Genomic DNA, 17,840 nt, shown 5'->3' on the forward strand with positions numbered 1-17,840 from the left:
TAGCAATGCCTATCCATGTCAGAAAGAAGAGACGATTTTATGTAGGTATGGTGAAAAATATCTGACACACTGAGTGACAAGTCGCTGCCAGGCTGCATTTTTGCAATGTTTAAGGTTAATCCCAGATGCTTAGTGCAGCCGCTCCAACTCGCAACTTTACATCACTATAAATATTACTAAACACCATGCAACTTCATTCATCAACGGACCAGCTCGGTAAGCTAGTGACACACACAGCAAGAGCTCACTTTGACACAAGAAGATGGCCGCCTTCCTCCTCCTGTTGCTGCTCTCCCCCCTCCTCGCCTCGACGGTGACGGCAGTGGCGGACCAGTGCCACGACGATGACCACGCCGCCCTGATCGCCATCGACACAGCCCTGGGCAGCCCCTACCACTTCGCCTCCTGGACGCCCGACTCCACCTGCTGTGACTGGTACAACGTCGACTGCGACGCCGCTACGGGCCGCGTCGTCGGCCTCCGCATCTTCCAGGACACCAACATGTCCGGCGCCATCCCGGACGCTATCGCCAACCTCACCTACCTCCAGACCCTCACGCTCCACCACCTACCGGCTATCTCCGGCGCCATTCCGGAGTCCCTCGCCGCGCTCGCCAACCTCTCCCAGCTCACTATCTCCTACACCAGCGTCTCCGGCCCGGTCCCCTCCTTTCTCGGCACGCTCATGGCGCTCACCCTCCTGGACCTATCGTACAACTCCCTCACCGGTGCCATTCCGGCGTCTCTCGCTGACCTCCCAAACCTCTCCAGCATCAATCTCCGCCGCAACCGCCTCTCCGGGGCCATCCCAGCGCGGCTCCTCTGTAAGTCCCCCGACAATGCCTACCTCTGGCTCTCCAGCAACAACCTCTCTGGCGCCATCCCGGCCGAGTTCGCCACCGTCAACTTCGCGCATGTCGACCTATCCCGCAACGCGCTCACCGGTGACGCCACATGCCTCTTCGGCCGGGAGAAGCCGCTCCAGTACGTCGATGTGTCACGCAACGCCCTCACCGGCGACGCCGACACGACATGCCACTTGGGCAGCAGGGGAAAGCAGCTCCAGTACGTCGACGTGTCCCGCAACGCCCTGAGCTTCAACCTGTCCAGCGTGGAGTTCCCGGAGCTGCTCACCTACGCCGACCTCAGCCACAATGCCATCGTCGGCGGCGTCCCGCCGCAGGTGGCCAACCTGACGAACCTGCAGCTGTTCAACGTGAGCTACAACAGGATGTGCGGCGAGGTGCCCGCCGGTGGGAACATGGCGAGGTTCGACCGCTATAGCTACCTCCACAACAAGTGCCTCTGCGGCGCGCCTCTCACTGCCTGCCGTCAGCGGCCCATCCCGGCCTAATATTAGTTAGTTATATAATTACCAACCAGGTAGTACGTACTTCTTCGATCGGTTCTTCCAAGATAGTATGATAGTATGACTTATGAGCAAGTATGTAGTAATGAAGTGTGATTAGTATGGTACTTGTACTGTAATGTCATTGGTATAAAATGGCCACTAAATAATTCAGCCACAGAGCTAGGTAGCTAGCTTGATAAGCTAAAGCTGATCGATGTACTCACCATCACTCTCATACATATATATGTATTGTTATTTTATGCTTCGCAAAATAATAATAATAATAATATATAATTTATGTCCCCGTACTTTGAATTTTTTTATTGGTAGCACTCCAGTATGATTAAACACCGTTCATTCTATTACTAAATATTGCATGGCTTGGAAATAAGTAAGGTAAGAAGTACACACATGCAGCACTGTTGGAATATAATCTCCTCTTTTCTAAACCTGGCCATATGTGCCTGAACAACGACTTCCTGACTCACAAGTCACGGCGCCTCCCCGAGACCTCGTCTCGTCATCGTCGCTTGGTATATCACCGCTAGCTGGTGAGCGCACTAGGCCAATCCATGTCCTTCCTCTGTTCTCATTTTCTCTGTGATCGACACCCATGGCCCACACTACCAAAAAATACACTTCTCCCACACAATTGACGGGCCGAAAATCTCCCATCAGTAGAAGTATTACCACTGACGGGTGACCGAAGACCCATCAGTGGTGATTGTAGCAAATGATTCGGATATACTACCTCTGTTCCAAAATATAAGACTTTTTGGATGAAAACTAGTTTAGCTTTCTGAAACGGTTTATATTTTGGAACGGAGGTAATATTATTTTATTATGTTATTATTATTAAAGTACAAAACACCAACGGTGCAGATTTACCAAGCAAAGTTTAGAGCACATCAAAGGTTTAGATTCACCGCAATCGGTAGCGTGTATATGCAAAACACGTTAGATCGTAACATGGTCATGTATACTGGTGGATTTGCATGCCATGTTTGGAAAAGTACAAAGAAAAGTAGAGTACATGGATCGTAGCGGCGTGTATCTGCAAAACACGTCTGATTGTTTTCCTCACATGCAACCATGTCTCTGTTGTGGGGTTCGGGGTTCGGATCCCATGGGATCACTGGCCCACGGGAAGGTTTTATATATCTGAACACGGGCAGCTGACAAGGTATTAAATTGTCAATGCCTACGGATTGTAGACTAGGGTTTCGTAAGAAGTAGAGGGCAAGTAGATCTCGAAGGTTTCAGCCGACAAAGGTGTTTCGACTAGAATTATGGTGGTTGTGTTGACAATGAAATCGATACCTTTCTTTCCCCTCGGCTCCCCTTTATATAGGAGGCAGAGCCGAGGGATTTCGTGTCGTACAAGTTATAAATTCTGAGAGGGTTCATCCGAGCCTCTCTCGTATTGTTACAAGATTCATGATTCCTAATACAACTCTATATTCCTTATCGAGATTCTCTGGGCTTCTGGGCCTTGAAAGCTTCGGAACATGGGCCTCATATCCTTGCCAGATAATCCGGGTACCTTCTTCGGCATGCTTATTCGGCATGCCTATGTCAGTAGCCCCTGAGATTTTGCTTAAATCGCAGAGTCGAGTAAAATCTCCATTGTAGAACTGAGTCGCATATTTACAAAACCTTTAAACCAGAACGAATATCTTGCTCAATGTCTTTTGTACAGGGATAATGGTAAATGGGGCTGGTTCATCTGACGGATCAGGTACCAGTTAACTGCTCTTGTGGCAAACCCGCAAAAAAGCTCAAGCCCCTGGACTCGGACTCGGGATACTGGCGTAATTCCACACGCGCCGCTTAAGGACTTATCGTGAGCCGAATTCCAGTTGTATATTATCGAGTACCTAACGCGTCTGTTAGGATTTTTCTTCGCATCTGCTGATACGGATAAAGTGGAAGAGCGCATTCGGGTGCGATACCACGCCTCGCAGGACAGATCCTGGGGACTTACCTTCGTAATCTCTTTCGAATTACGGCAATCAGAGTTTTTACCGCGGCGGACGCGCTCTGAGAATATTTTATCGATCGCCTTTGTCGGCTGCTGGAATTATGAATTTATTCGAGTTATCTCGTGAAATACTATCTTGATCTCCCGATGGGAGTACATGACGAGTTATGTGTAACTCGAAGATGTACAATGAAATTTCTTCGTCTGTAACACTATATTGTCTTGTCATTCTTTTCTTTTTCCTCATATTTCATCGGGTGCGCGACCAGCGCTCCCGATGGAAATAGCCCCCGAGGCTACAGCCGAGTGTTTGCACTTGGTTGTAGGCTCAACTTTTGCTACTTTGATCAACTCTGTATTTTTTTTCTGATAAGAGTAGCCCCCGAACATATGAACAGATGCTTGCACCTGAGCATAGGCTCTCGAAGTTTCTGTTTAACCATGCACTTCTTCAAATCTCAAAGTTTTCTTGTCGCTATATTTTGTTCCACCACTCGAAGTTCTCTTGAATGACGTCGTTGCTGACGACAGCCACGTACGCCCACCTTGGGAAACCACGACTCCTGGCAATCCACTGTTCCGTGGGTCCAAAACCCTACACCTTCGACATGTCGCGCAAGTGGGGCGCACACGTCCTCCGGAATTCCCGGCACGCGCGCAGTAACTTCCCTCCAGTAAAATTGAAGAGGTAAGACGGTTCTACCCTTTGGACGCACGTAGGGTTAGGAACTCTCCTCTTTTCATCCGACGGTTGGGCGCATCATCTTCCTCCTATATATTGAGCCTTTGCCCTCATTTATCCCCTTCGCTGCGCTGCACAAATTCTCTCTCTCTCTCTACCATTCCTCCTCCTCGAGCTCCTTGCGCACACACTATTCTTTCCCCTCGTTTCTCCACCGAGCTTTCCGCCATGGCTCCGCGCTCGAAGCAGTGCAGGAACCGTGCCCCAGGCACCGACGAACTTGTGGAGAAAGCCAAGATCTCCGGCTGGGAAAGGTCGAAGCTTTCCGCACAAGACCATAAACTGCTGAAGAAGATAGGCCTGCTTAACAAGGAGGCCATGAAGATGCCTGGAGACGAGAGTTCTCCTCATCCTCCCATTGGATTCCGGGTAACTTTCGTTGACTTCCTCACTCGCGGCCTTTCTGTTCCTGTCCACGAATTCCTTTGTGGCCTGCTTTTTATATACGGGATCCAGCTGCACCAGCTGACCCCAAACTCTCTCCTTCACATCTCTATTTTTATCACACTTTGTGAATATTTCCTGGGCATCCACCCTCACTTGGGCCTCTGGAAACGCATCTTCTATCTCCGGCGTAACAACTCGAAGAATGTCATCTACAACGTAGGTGGCGTTTACATCTACGTCCGTCCCGATGTCGACTATTTTGATGTGAAGTTCGCCGACTCCGTCCATGGCTGGCGCAGGAAGTGGCTTTATATCAAGGACGAGTCTTCTGAAGCTCAAGAATACGGTCTTGCGTCTTTTGACGCTACCGAAGAAATTCAGAGGCGCAAGTCCTAGGACGCGGAGGCTACAGTCGAAGAAAAGGCGGCCACTGACGCTCTGATTGCCCGCATCCGCGAACTTCAAAACACCGATGGGGCAGAACTGTCGGGTATGCAAATCATTGCACATTTCCTTCGGATTCGAATGCAGCATCTGCAGGCTCGCAAAAATCCCCTCTGGATGTATTCGGGTGCTGAAGATGCTGACCGGATTTCCGACGATCTTTCTGTGAAAGATTTGGAGAAGCTTGTCCGTCGCTTCACCTCCTTGGACAAAAACCATGAAGTCCCTTCATCTTGTCGCGTGGAGCCATTTAGTGGCAGCCACGCCCTTCCCAAAGTAAGTACTTTCTTTCGAGTTATTTTGATTGCTGTTGTGTCTCCTTTTGTGTATTAACTTGCTTTTCTTTTCATGCTTTTTAACTGCAGAACCACCGAACTCTTTCTTCTCTTCCCCCACTACCCGAAGGTGGGGAAGTGGATGAGCGAGCCGTTGTCGCCGACGACTCCCAAGAATCCTCCCTTCCTGAAAGTGAACCCACAGGATCCCAAAGGTCTACGGGTTCCTCTGACAAAGACACAGAGTCAGAGCAACATTCTGACTCTGCTCAATCCGTCTCTCCTCCTCCTGTCGCTTCTCCGGATGGGCGCAAGAGGAAGCGAAACGATGACGAAGATTCTGTCGCGTCCAAACTCGCCGAACCAGTTGCCGAAGAATCTTCTCCCGAAGATAAAGAATCCAAGATGGAAAGGAAATGGGCAGTGATATCAATTCTGTTGTTTGGTTGTACATATAATTTTTCAGTTGGAATCAACTGAGGCCAAAATAATGATTCCCGTTTAGATGGTGTATCCATTGAATTGATCAAGATCTTCTCTATCTTCCTGTCTACAGAGCCATCTGGCTCGAGGTGGGTGCGACAATAGCAAAGACATCTCATGCCGCTTTGTTGTGACGAAGGAAGACGCGGGGAAAAAGGGTCTCGCATCATCTCACGAACCGACACCATGAATAGAAACTCTGAGCAGCACATGGAGAAGATGGTAATGCGGCGGAGTGCAGGAGGCGCCAGAGGTGGAGTGCGACAGGAGCCGGCGGTGGCTGGGTTCGTCCAGCCGTGGCCGGGATCGAATGGTTCCCCTCAAGGCCAGGGGAATCCCGTCCAGGTTGCTGCCACCAAGAAGAACTTCGAGGAGGGTGCGCTCGGGAATGGTGTCGTACGGCGGAGTGGTACCGCTTGGTGATTCTGAGCCAATACGGAGCTCAGACCCTCCGAATTGGGTTGTGAGGAAAAACGATCGGGCCGGTATTTGCCTATCATTTCCAAACCATGATTCTACGTACAACCAAACAACTGAATTGGAGGCCCAAATTCCAATTCCTCAATTTCAGAGCTAATTCACTGCATTGCTCTTTAATTCCCCAATTTCAGAGCCAATACATCTAAGCTTTCTAATGATATATATTTTGTAATACATTGTTGCATTATCATCGTTAAATTTACAACCTAAGGACACGCTTAAACCCTGTAAACTGGGACGGAGGGAGTATTCAAACTAAAAATAAACTTAAGACTCATTAATTTCACTCAGCATTGTCCATACGATGAGCTGGTGTAGCTCTAAGATAAAGGAATATATCGATTAATAGGAAACCCAGGCTTACAATTAACAGATCGCATCCACCAACAAAGAAAATGAAAACATAAGATCTGGGAACCCATGTTCGCCATGAGCAATCCGTGAAGCAAATTAGTACACAAATCTAGGTTGAGCCTCTAATTAGTTGTGGCGAGGAAAACCAAATCTGGTCCAGGCTCTCTTCACGCGTCCCGAAAGCAAATCTCTATGGGCAGCAGAGCACGAACACACTTCCTAGTATGTCCCTGGCTCCCTGCTAAGCTGCTTCTCTCCCCCATGAATACTTCCTCGCGTCCCCTGTCGCTTTTCCTTGCCTCCATGCATTGTCCACTTTCTCTCTTCTATTGTAGCGGCGCTGGACGATCATGCCGCCAAGGATCTCGATGTCCCCATACGGTTAAGGATTCGGGCTGAATCCTAGATGGACCTAGTGGGCCGGCCTAGTGTGTTGGGCTGTTGTTAGCGTGTGTGAGTTCTCTGCGAGCTCAGTGTGCGTGTGAGGCGTGTTATAACTTATAAGCCTAACAAAAAAAATTTTGAAAAGAAATCAGAAATAAGCCTAGCAATTGTATGGAGTGACCAAAAAAAGCAATTGTATGGAATGACACATGTTTTGCATGAAATGATCTGAATCTCTGAATGCAGAACCTTCGCAACGTCTCCCGTGTCCGGTCGGCGATGGTGATTCCGGTCCCGAAGGCCACACTCAGAGGAACGGTGGGCGCCGGTTTCTGCGTAGGAGATTGGCAGTTGCTTGTAAGACCTTGCGGGGGACCTGGGCGACGCCCTCCGCCTAGATTCGTGAGTGACGACGTAAGGATCCGAGGGTGGCGACGTCGTGTAAGGAGGACGGGGCAGCGTGGTTCAGAGAAAAGACCTTCTTTGGCTCCCTTTTCACAGCAGGAGCGGGCGCACAGCTTAGTGGGCCGTGGCCTACCGCAAAATTTGAGATTTGTTTCTACACTTAATTGAGGAATATTGGCTACATACATTACTTATTTGGTAAATTTTAATCATAATTGGTGAGCACAAATTTTTGTTGGAGGTGTGTACACCCTCTAATTGTTTCCTACTTCCGCCACTGTTTGAGAGTAACGAATTAACATGTAGTTTAAAAATAATTTGACCATAAATTTAATCAAAAAGATATGAATCATATGCCATAGAAGTTATACCACTGAAACACAAAAATGGTAACATCGAATTCATATTCGAAAGATGTTTTTAACGGTGTTATTTTTATGACATATAATTTATTATATTTTGTTTTTTACAACACAGTATAACGCAGACACTCACAAACACACATGTACACTCACCACTATGAATGCACACAAGTACACCCTACCCCTATGAGCACATCCAAGCTAGGGACCGAGCCGACATATCTTGAGGTTGACGAAGTCACCACTGGCATCTCGCTATTGACGGGCACGTCACCTACCACTGAAAGCATAGCGCTGGTTAAATCTTTGAATTAATCCATGTAAATGCAGACACATATACTAAGTCTAGGACTTGAACCTAGGTGGGATGGTTCCACCACAAGAAATGTAACCACCAGAGCCAAGCTCAATTTGCATTTATTGTATTTTGTTGACTTAATTTCTAGTTAAACTTTTTATAAACTAAATGTATCCCTAATAAGAGCAAGAACAATAGAAGAGTCAGCAGGTGGCTATATGTTTTTGCCATGTCATCTATAGTCTATTTGTAGTCAGCCCATAAAATAGTTAGATACAAGTATGAACTACTTTATATGTATATGGCCCACCTTGCAATTTCACAAAGTGCCTAGGAGCACGCGCTGCAGCTGGCTATTATCTTGTAGCCTGCTTCTCTTCTCTCTTATAGCCTGCTGACTTGTTCGAAACTCGAACTACTCCGTACTAAGATTAAACAATGACAAAACAGTGCGTAGGAGAATTTCACAAAATGCCTAGGAGCACGCGCTACAGCTGGCTATTATCTTGTAGCCTGCTTCTCTTCTCTCTTATAGCCTGCTTCTCTTCTCTCTTATAGCCTGCTGACTTGTTCGAAACTCCAACTACTCCGTACTAAGATTAAACAATGACAAAACACTGCGTCGTCCAGAGCGTTTCCTTTTAAGGAAAATGCTTGTAGTCAGCCGACCGATTCGGCGCAAAAGATCAGTCGCCTCCCGCGCGTCCCATCTCCTGACGTTGCGCGCGCAGTTGAGCTAGTACTAGCCTTTTCTCTGTCCCGCAGCCTTTAGGTGGTTGCCTCTCATCCTTCCGACGTGCAGCAGCACAGTACTAGTATCTGTTTTCCTTTTCTCGCAGGACAACTCATCCATCCCATGCGGTGGTTCATTACTTGTGTCACGTGGGTGGGGCACACTGGCTGCTGGTGCTCATTAAATTTTGCTATGTGTACTAGTGTTTGGCATATTTCAAACATAGACATCGTACTGCTAAGGTATGCATGGTGCAAGTCGGCACCGAAGCTAGGCATTGCTGCAAATGTATGGATGGTGCAAGTTGGCACTAAAGCTGGCCGGTGGCGGTAATTCAAGACCGTGTCTCCGGCGAGCCGGGTTCGTGTTTACAAACGCCGAATTGGCGAGATCTCGTCACAACGGATGATGGTACCAAACCAATATTTTTAGTAAAATTTTCGATGCTGCATATATTCATTAATTTTGTAAAAAACGAATGTAATTTTTTTTGTCTAAGTGCAAAGGAGATTTTGTAAGGTTTTATGATTGATAAAAGTTTGTGTTTTCCCACATTTTTTGATGTTGTAAAGGTGCTTTTAAATTGTAACAAATGTGCAGTACTTTTGTTGTGAAATCACATACCAGATGTTGTAAAGGTTTTTTTGGGTCGTATGTTTACTCCATTTTTCGATGATATTTACGCGAATTTCAAAATGTCACAAACATATTTATTTTTTGTTGTAATTATTTGTGATTTTTGTTAAAATTGTAGGTGATGTTTTGTTGCGAATGAATTTGTAACCAAAAACTTGTTGCTTAACCACTTTTTAGTTAATGCAAAATAGTTTTTATTGTACTCCATTGTAATATTTGTAAACATCATTGTTGATTTTTTGTTGTAAATCAATCTCCTACAAAAATTTGTGTTCAAACACGTTTTGTGATTCTTTTTGCCGCAGTACTACACTAGTGACTCACTTCAACAACAAAAGTAGTTATCCCGTGTAGAATTAGAAGTAGTCATTGCATGGAGCTAGCAGTGAGAAATTAAACATTAGTTTGGGCATGCACATGGGTGGGCTTTACAGAGTGCATGCAGCGGCAGCAAACTTCACGGTGAAATGCATGAAACGGCAGGCAGCCAGGCACCACAGCCGCAGCATGGACGACAGCGACATGGCCAGAAGCAATTCCTGACACAGCGCAGTAGTAGCAGCGACGTAAAGATATAGTGATTAGTTTGTGACCGTAAGATGCTGATCGAACGGGTGGAAAAGCAACCGATCCTGGCGCGAGGATACGCCGACCGACGCCTAGCGCGCCCCTTCCTTCAACCAATGGCTAAGCTTAACCAATGAGCTATCCGCGGGATGAGGGTTCACTTGTAACACCAGGTTGACCCGCGGATATAATTCACGAGATAGTACAAATTACAGGACACGAGTGAAAGAGGACAACACACATGGGTGGCTCCGCGGGCTTGGGTGCTATTCCCCCAGTTTCAGATTAATTAATTAAACTTTGTCTGAACACGTACTAGATGGTAGATTCATCCGTATTTAAATAAAGACAAGACAATTAATTTGGAACAGAGGAGGCACCACTGAGAGCACCTCCACTCGTTGGGGCTCCTCAGGCCAAAATCCGGCGCTATTTAGCACCGGATGGATGTAAATTTCGGTCTGGAGCGGCCCAATTAGAGGAAACGAGGAATTCAAACGGAACATGACGAAAATCGTTCAAACTTAGCCTAAAATTAGAGATACTTAACATATATAGGCGAGTTCGTACATATATAGGCCGAATTCGTAATATATCTGAATTCGGCTAGAGGGAATATAAACTAAACATAAAAACACGGCGTTCTACATGCCGAAATGGTGGTAGAACGCTGTGTAGTCGCCGTCGTTGGAGTCGCCGTCGTCCTCGGGCGGTGGCTCCTGCTGGCTGCTGCTCTAGCCGGGGCTCCCCAACGGCTCGAAACCTAGCCAGGGTCGCTGTGGCGTGGCGGAGACGGCGTCGGCCGATACCACTCATCCTCGCTGCTGTCCTCCAGCTTGATGGGAGGCGCGGGTGCGGCGCAGCCGCCAGGTCCAGAAGCCGGCGCTGCTGCTCCGCCTCCTCCCTCTCCCAGTCCTGCCTGGACCAGGAGCTTCCGTGTCGGCGCGACACGGAAGGCACCACGGTCGGCGGTGGCATCCCTAGCACGGGGTAGTTGCCGCCCTCGATTTGCGTGAGGATGGCCTCGAGCTTGCGTCCTGGTGCGCTCCACCAGTGGCTGCGGCCGGCGGCATTGTTGCGCGCGGGAGGGGGAGGAGGGCCATCGTACGCGGTGAGTCCGCGCTCATACCTCCGCCGGAAGTATTCCATCCAAGCCACGTAGTTCTCCGGGAATAAGCGTTCCTCGGCGCGCTGCTCGTCGCTCATGTTGGCGAGCTCTGCCTCGATCTCTGGCACCAAGGCGTCACCTTACGGCGGCGGCGGGATTGGCACGCCTCCCGCGCTTAGCCACCAACCGCATGGAGTGCAGAAGTCCGACGGCGCCGGGTAGCCAGCCATGTACAACAGCCGCCCCTCCCACTGATGAAGGGAACGACGGCCGAAGCCGTTTTTCGCCGCGCCGTCGCCAGGGAACTGATCAGCCATTGGAGCCAAGGTTTTTTGGAAAGAGGAGAGAGGAGAGAGGTGGAACGGCGGTGGTGAATGCGAGCAGGCGCGGTAGCTCCGCGATAAATAGAGGGGAGCTGGCGTGAATGCGAGGAGACGGCATTAATTCGCCGCGTAGAAGCTACGCGTCGCGACGACGATTGATCGGCGGCAGGCTTTTACAGCGCGCGGAAGACGATGCGATGAGGACGATAATTAGCCTTTCTCGCCGACAAGTCGGGGCCACCAGGCGCACGGGAACTTTCCTCGATGATTCCCGCGCTTTTGTTTCCTCCGGACTCCCCGAGCGCGTCCCGGGGGGCCGGGGTTGACATGGGCTCGCTGGATGGATGAAAGTCCAAATCCAAGCTAAAACGAGGATTCGGGGGCGCAACTGGGCCATTTTTCGTCGTCCGGATGAAAAAACGGCTCCTAGAGGTCTTGTCGGAGAGACGGCGGGAGGTGCTCTAAAGGTCTAAAGCCACCAAACTATCAGAGTAGGTTCTGAAGCCGCAACAACAAAGGGGGTGAGGTTTGCCACGGAACACAACAGTATGATTTCGAACAAATTTGAATTTTGCATGAGCTGCAGTCACTTGTATTTATGTATTCGTGTGATGTGCATAGGGTATTTATCTATCGGAAACTCCGAAGTACGCCCGAGCTTGGGTGAGCCTTTTATCCATTCCCAATCAAGCCATCCGTTTCCTTAAGTGACGTCATAACTCGTTGTGTATAAATAAGAGTTATCTGAGGAAGCAATACAGAGTCTGTTCTTCCCAACCACCTCAGAAATGTGCATGGTAGCCATGCAAACTAAAAAGTTGTCAGTGGATGTACTCGCATGCAGTTGGATGGTGAGAGACTGAGAAGTCGATTCTGTACTACGCGGTTCCTTGGGTGGTGGGAGGCCGATTCTGCACCAAGACCTGACCTGGTGAGGCCAGACCCACCATTCCTAATGAAGCTCACAAATGCAAAATTCTTCCTATGATATAGATCCTTATGAAGCTCAAACCGTTTAAAACAGCTATATACAATTCCTAATGAAAAGAATAGACTGCACACCAGCTTACTGTCTCAAATTATGGGAATGCTAACAACCCAAATAAATTTCATATATTTTCTGGTGCTAAGTATGACAGCATACGCGGACGTTTCATCGGTGCTTCCATTTAAAAAATTGCATGATACATCTGGGTTTCCAAAAAATATCTTACATACTCTTGGATGAGGCAAAGTTCATCATTAATGGACACTAGTTGAATGCCCGTGCTTCGCCACGGCTCCTTACCGTATATTTGATGGCGTCTATGTTATATGGGTGAACATATAATACATGTAAATATTGGAAGTATACTAGGAAAATTGCCCGTGCGTTGCACCGGGTTGATTTTTATTGAACATGGCAACTATTTAACCCAAAAAAAAGAATTCGCACCAAAGCTAACCAAACTGTCCCATAGCAGATTCTTTTATATCTAAACCAATACGTATATAGCAGAATTAACAACAGATTGAAACTCCAGAATTAAGAATCGGAAGCTACTTTTCGATGTATGGCTTGGTAAAGAAATTTCAGGTTTCTTGACAGATTATTGCTCTCAATTATCCATAGCACATGGTATGAAATTCAAGTAGTACATCCGTTCCAAGCACCCTGTGAATTAATCTCCTGACCGAAGCCATGAATTATCTAGTGTGTGGACGTTACCCGATACCGTACCAGTTGTTTGGGAACATTTTGCTGACCGTCGAGTACATGTTTTGCCGAGGTCATCAGTTACATTAGCTGAAGATACACAATTACACTGATTTCGTTGTAGCACTGCACTGACAGAAACAGAAAAGAGAAGCAGCGCACGATGGAGATGCCGCCGGCCATGGGAACCACGAGTGACGCCGGGCGCCGATTTTCAACAGCAATCCGGCCGGACGGAGCCTGGCTTGTGGCTTGTGAGGCCCGACCTGGATCCAAAATCAGGCTTCATCAAACCGGTACTGGAGTCTGCATCGACCCTGCAGCATAGCGGGGTCTTCCTCCGCCTCCATGTTCACAGGAACCGAGGCACGGCTGTTGGGATCTTGAGATTCACTCCCCTAGAGAAGTCGGCGCTCATCCCATTGACCGGCTAGTGCGGAGCTGCAGCCGTGCAGGCGGCTCTAGCCACCAGGGCCTCCAATTCCGTACCAGGTCGAGTAAATCGGATACTGCTGGCTTAAATCAGCGACGGGTGCAAAAGGTTGATGTGTGAGCAATCCCTTGTCGGCGGCGACGGGTGGCCTCAGGCGTCGACGATGAACCGGCTTCTGTTCGGCGGAGTGGGGTTGCGCCGGTAGCCGGCGGAGGCTGGCGAGCCCCTCGGCGGCGCACGCAGGGATCTCATGGGGAAGCCAGGGCCCAGGGGTGAGGCAGTCAGGGGTGTCCCCAGATTTTATTTTCTGACTTGAACCGTTATTTTGACTTAACGGTGGCATTGGTGGGTAATTTATTAGAACTTTAGGGGTAATAAAAAACGGACGAACAAGAAGCCTTATTTTCTTTATTATTAGGTATAGATAGAAAAAAATATATCCGTGTGTAGTATTTAAAACATTTGTAGAATAAAAACTTGGAACATATATAGGATAAAAACTCAAATATAATACTTCCTCCCTCCCATAGATGTTGTCTTAATATACAAATAAAGGAAAAAAAATCAATTCTTTCCACCACTTTCGATCGTAAGTTTGTATGATTAAAAAATAAATATACATGTCATAATGAAATGAAGAGACGAATATTTATAACCTTAAAGTAATAAGGTAATACAAATAAGTCCACGGTCTGGCCATTCCCATTCCTTACATATTCGTATATAAGTCAAATCTAAGCCTCTTAACTCTTTTTTAAATAAAACCACGGACTGGCCATTCCCATTTCGAGGTATGCATGTTCCAATTATGTATGTGAGAAATTAGCCTCTTAACTCTTTTTTAAATTCAGGTACTAGAGATAATATTTTTGTTATGCAAGAGAGAAATTGGCATTCTGCTTTAGGCCAATAACAATATGTTCCTTCTTCTATGTCCATACAAGTAGTTTTCTCAATGAATTTCATTGACAATGAACATTAGCAAACGAATTAACAAGAGAAGATGTATATTGGTTTTCATCTTAGTGTGCTTAATCCATGAAACATTTGCACGTTACAGATAGACTGATGTAAACAGTGGAATGTGCATGATTTTTTTTATCACGAAAATGGTCTAGATCTGATATTTCTTGGTTGCTTATTTGTGATCTCTCCTTCCTGATAAAAGGATACTAACCAGAATGGTCCAGATCACAAACACAAGGTTCAGGATCAAACTATAAGTCTCGAGCATATAAGGATAAAAGATATGCTTGCGGATCCGCTAATGAAAGGCTTACCACCCAACGTGTTCAAGGAGCACGTAGCCGGCATGGGTTTAAGTGAAAGTCTTACCTATCCTGGATCATAAGAGGCCTAAAAGTAAAAGAATTTGTTTCAAAACAGAGAAGTGTATTCTTGTTGTCTGATTATATCAGAAATAGAGCTGTGACGATGAAACATGCCCTATGTACTGATCCAAAATGAAACGAATAAAATCAAAGTATAAAGTAAAAAAAAAAAAAGTTGAGATCAAGGGGGAGAATGTTAAGATGATCTCCTCGCGTCAGAGCCCAACGGCTCGAACTCGGACCCTTGACCTCGTCCGCGCCCTGATCGGGGGCGCCCAATCGCAACTGGTTGGTGGGCCCCTGTCACCTGTGCTATATATAAAGTGGTTGGGGCATGTGGCACTGAACACGAGGTTTGCCCTGAGCTGCCACTCGCCCCACCGAAACACCCACCGATTAGGGTTAGCACAGTGCCGACGGGAAGCTCCGCCGCCACCACTCCCTAACCCATCCACTGCCGTCACCATGTCAACGTCCACGGGTTCGTCCTCCTCGAGGGAGAAGGTAAACCTCACAGCATTCGTAGTATCTCTCTCTCCCTCTCACAGTATATGGCACATATTCCTTTACAGAAATAGTTGCTACTCGGATTAGATCTACACTAGTTGTTCATAGATCCTAAGGGCATCTCCAACAGGGCGACGCAAACGGACGCTGAGCGACCGTTTGCGTCCGCCCGGACCGAAAATGCGTCTAGAATAGGCTCCAGCGGGGCGACGCATCGTGACCGGGCCGTCCGCAACGACGCAAACCCGGCACGTATTTGCGCCTGGAATGCATCGCGGCGGATGCTGCGCGGACACCCCAAGTGATCGCTTGCTTCTCCACCGGGCCCACCTGGCAGCGAGCCTGTATCGAGGGCATCGCTTCCGCGGCCATCGTTTCCGCGGTCAGCGCTTCCGCGTCTGCGCCGCAGCCTTCGCTATCAATGTCACGGCTGCCACTTCTGCGCGCGCACTAGCGGGCGACGGCTGGGCTTCTGCGCCGCCTTCAATGGCATCGTTTCCCGCGCGCGTCTGGCCTTAAAAGTCAACCGGCATAGTTCCTGCCATCGCCCACACCTCCACTCACACCTCCACCACCGCGCGCCGCCGCAGCACCATGGGGAAGAAGAAGAACGACTTCGAGGCGTCCGGCAGCGGCACCAAGAAGGAGGAGCAGCGGCAGAGGGTGCCGCTGCCCGTCAACGTGGCGCGGCTGATGCATGCGAACTGGACGCCGTGCGACGCCTGGGGGGACGTGCACATGCCTGGCGGCTGAGCTACCTCCGGGTGCCCATCCCGCCCGTGCCTGCGCGTGAGCCATATAGGAGCGCCGAGACCGAGAAGGATCCGAGGAGGAGGGCGGGCTTCCTGGGCGACCGGGACTTCCCCTTTGACCGTCCACCGGCGCCTCGTCGTCAAAAATGGCATGCGCCGACGCCTGCACAGGACGACGACGACAACGATGACGGGGACGATGACGACAGCGAGGCGCTGGCGTACCACAACGAGGAGGCCAAGGACGACAGCGATGACTACGTTGCGTGCATTTTCCAGGAATGGCAGTTGGCCATGGCGGAGGGCCGGAAGTTTGAGTACCCGGACAACATGACGGACGACGAGATCGCGAGGCTCGGTGTCCTCATCTCGGAGGTGGACCGACCGGTGCAGCCGCCGCTGCCCCGGTACGCCACCGGCATCATGCCACCGGGCCTCACGGAGGAAGAAGCCTGACGACTGGCGCTATAGGACTCGGCCACGCCACCGGTTCAACCGCCGCCTCCACCTCCGCCGTACAACCCTTGGGGGCCTCCACCTCCGGCGTGGGCTGCTCCACCTGCGCCACCGGCCTGGGCTCCTCCACCTCCGCCACAGGCCTGGGCTCCTCCACCCCCACCACCGCCGGCGGCACCGGCGTATGTTCCGCCGCTTCCCAACTGGCTGTGGGTGGTACCGGAGCTCGTCGTGATCGATGATACGTCTCCGACGTATCGATAATTTCTTATGTTCCATGCCACATTATTGATGTTATCTACATGTTTTATGCACACTTTATGTCATATTCGTGCATTTTCTGGAACTAACCTATTAACAAGATGCCGAAGTGCCAGTTGCTGTTTTCTGCTGTTTTTGGTTTCAGAAATCCTAGTAAGGAAATATTCTCGGAATTGGACGAAATCAAAGCCCAGGGGCCTATTTTTCCACGGAGCTTCCAGAAGACCGAAGAACACACGAAGTGGGGCCACGAGGTGGCGACACCACGTGGCGGCGCGGCCCAGGGGGGGCCCGCGCCGCCCTATGGTGTGGCCCCTGCCCGGCCCCGACTCTGCCCTTCCGCCTACAAATAGCCTCCGTGATGAAAACCCCAGTACCGAGAACCACGATACGGAAAACCTTCCAGAGACGCTGCCGCCGCCGATCCCATCTCGGGGGATCCAGGAGATCGCCTCCGGCACCCTGCCGGAGAGGGGAATCATCTCCCGGAGGACTCTACGCCGCCATGGTCGCCTCCGGTGTGATGTGTGAGTAGTCTACCCCTGGACTATGGGTCCATAGCAGTAGCTAGATGGTTGTCTTCTCCCCATTGTGCTATCATTGTCGGATCTTGTGAGCTGCCTAACATGATCAAGATCATCTATCTGTAATTCTATATGTTGCGTTTGTTGGGATCCGATGAATAGAGAATACTTGTTATGTTGATTATCAAAGTTATGCTTATGTGTTGTTTATGATCTTGCATGCTCTCCGTTACTAGTAGATGCTCTGGCCAAGTAGATGCTTGTAACTCCAAGAGGGAGTACTTATGCTCGATAGTGGGTTCATGCCTGCATTGACACAAGGGACAGTGACAGAAAGTTCTAAGGTTGTGTTGTGCTGTTGCCACTAGGGATAAAACATTGATGCTATGTCTAAGGATGTAGTTGTTGATTACATTACGCACCATACTTAATGCAATTGTCTGTTGCTTGCAACTTAATACTGGAAGGGGTTCGGATGATAACCTGAAGGTGGACTTTTTAGGCATAGATGCAGTTGGATGGCGGTCTATGTACTTTGTCGTAATGCCCAATTAAATCTCACTATAC

The 17,840-nt window shown here is 49.0% G+C and overlaps 1 protein-coding gene across 1 annotated transcript; it reads left to right on the forward strand.

The window, feature by feature from the left end:
- The first annotated feature begins 230 nt into the window (after window positions 1-230).
- On the forward strand, window positions 231-1,354 carry LOC127316502 (polygalacturonase inhibitor-like). The gene is made up of 2 exons (XM_051349515.2): window positions 231-984; window positions 1,051-1,354. The coding sequence occupies exons 1-2, from the start codon at window positions 263-265 to the stop codon at window positions 1,352-1,354; spliced, it is 1,026 nt and encodes a 341-aa protein (XP_051205475.1). The 5' UTR covers window positions 231-262.
- Window positions 1,355-17,840: the final 16,486 nt, after the last annotated feature.

The sequence above is a fragment of the Lolium perenne genome, chromosome 1, assembly GCF_019359855.2.
Source record: "Lolium perenne isolate Kyuss_39 chromosome 1, Kyuss_2.0, whole genome shotgun sequence".
NCBI lineage: Eukaryota > Viridiplantae > Streptophyta > Magnoliopsida > Poales > Poaceae > Lolium > Lolium perenne.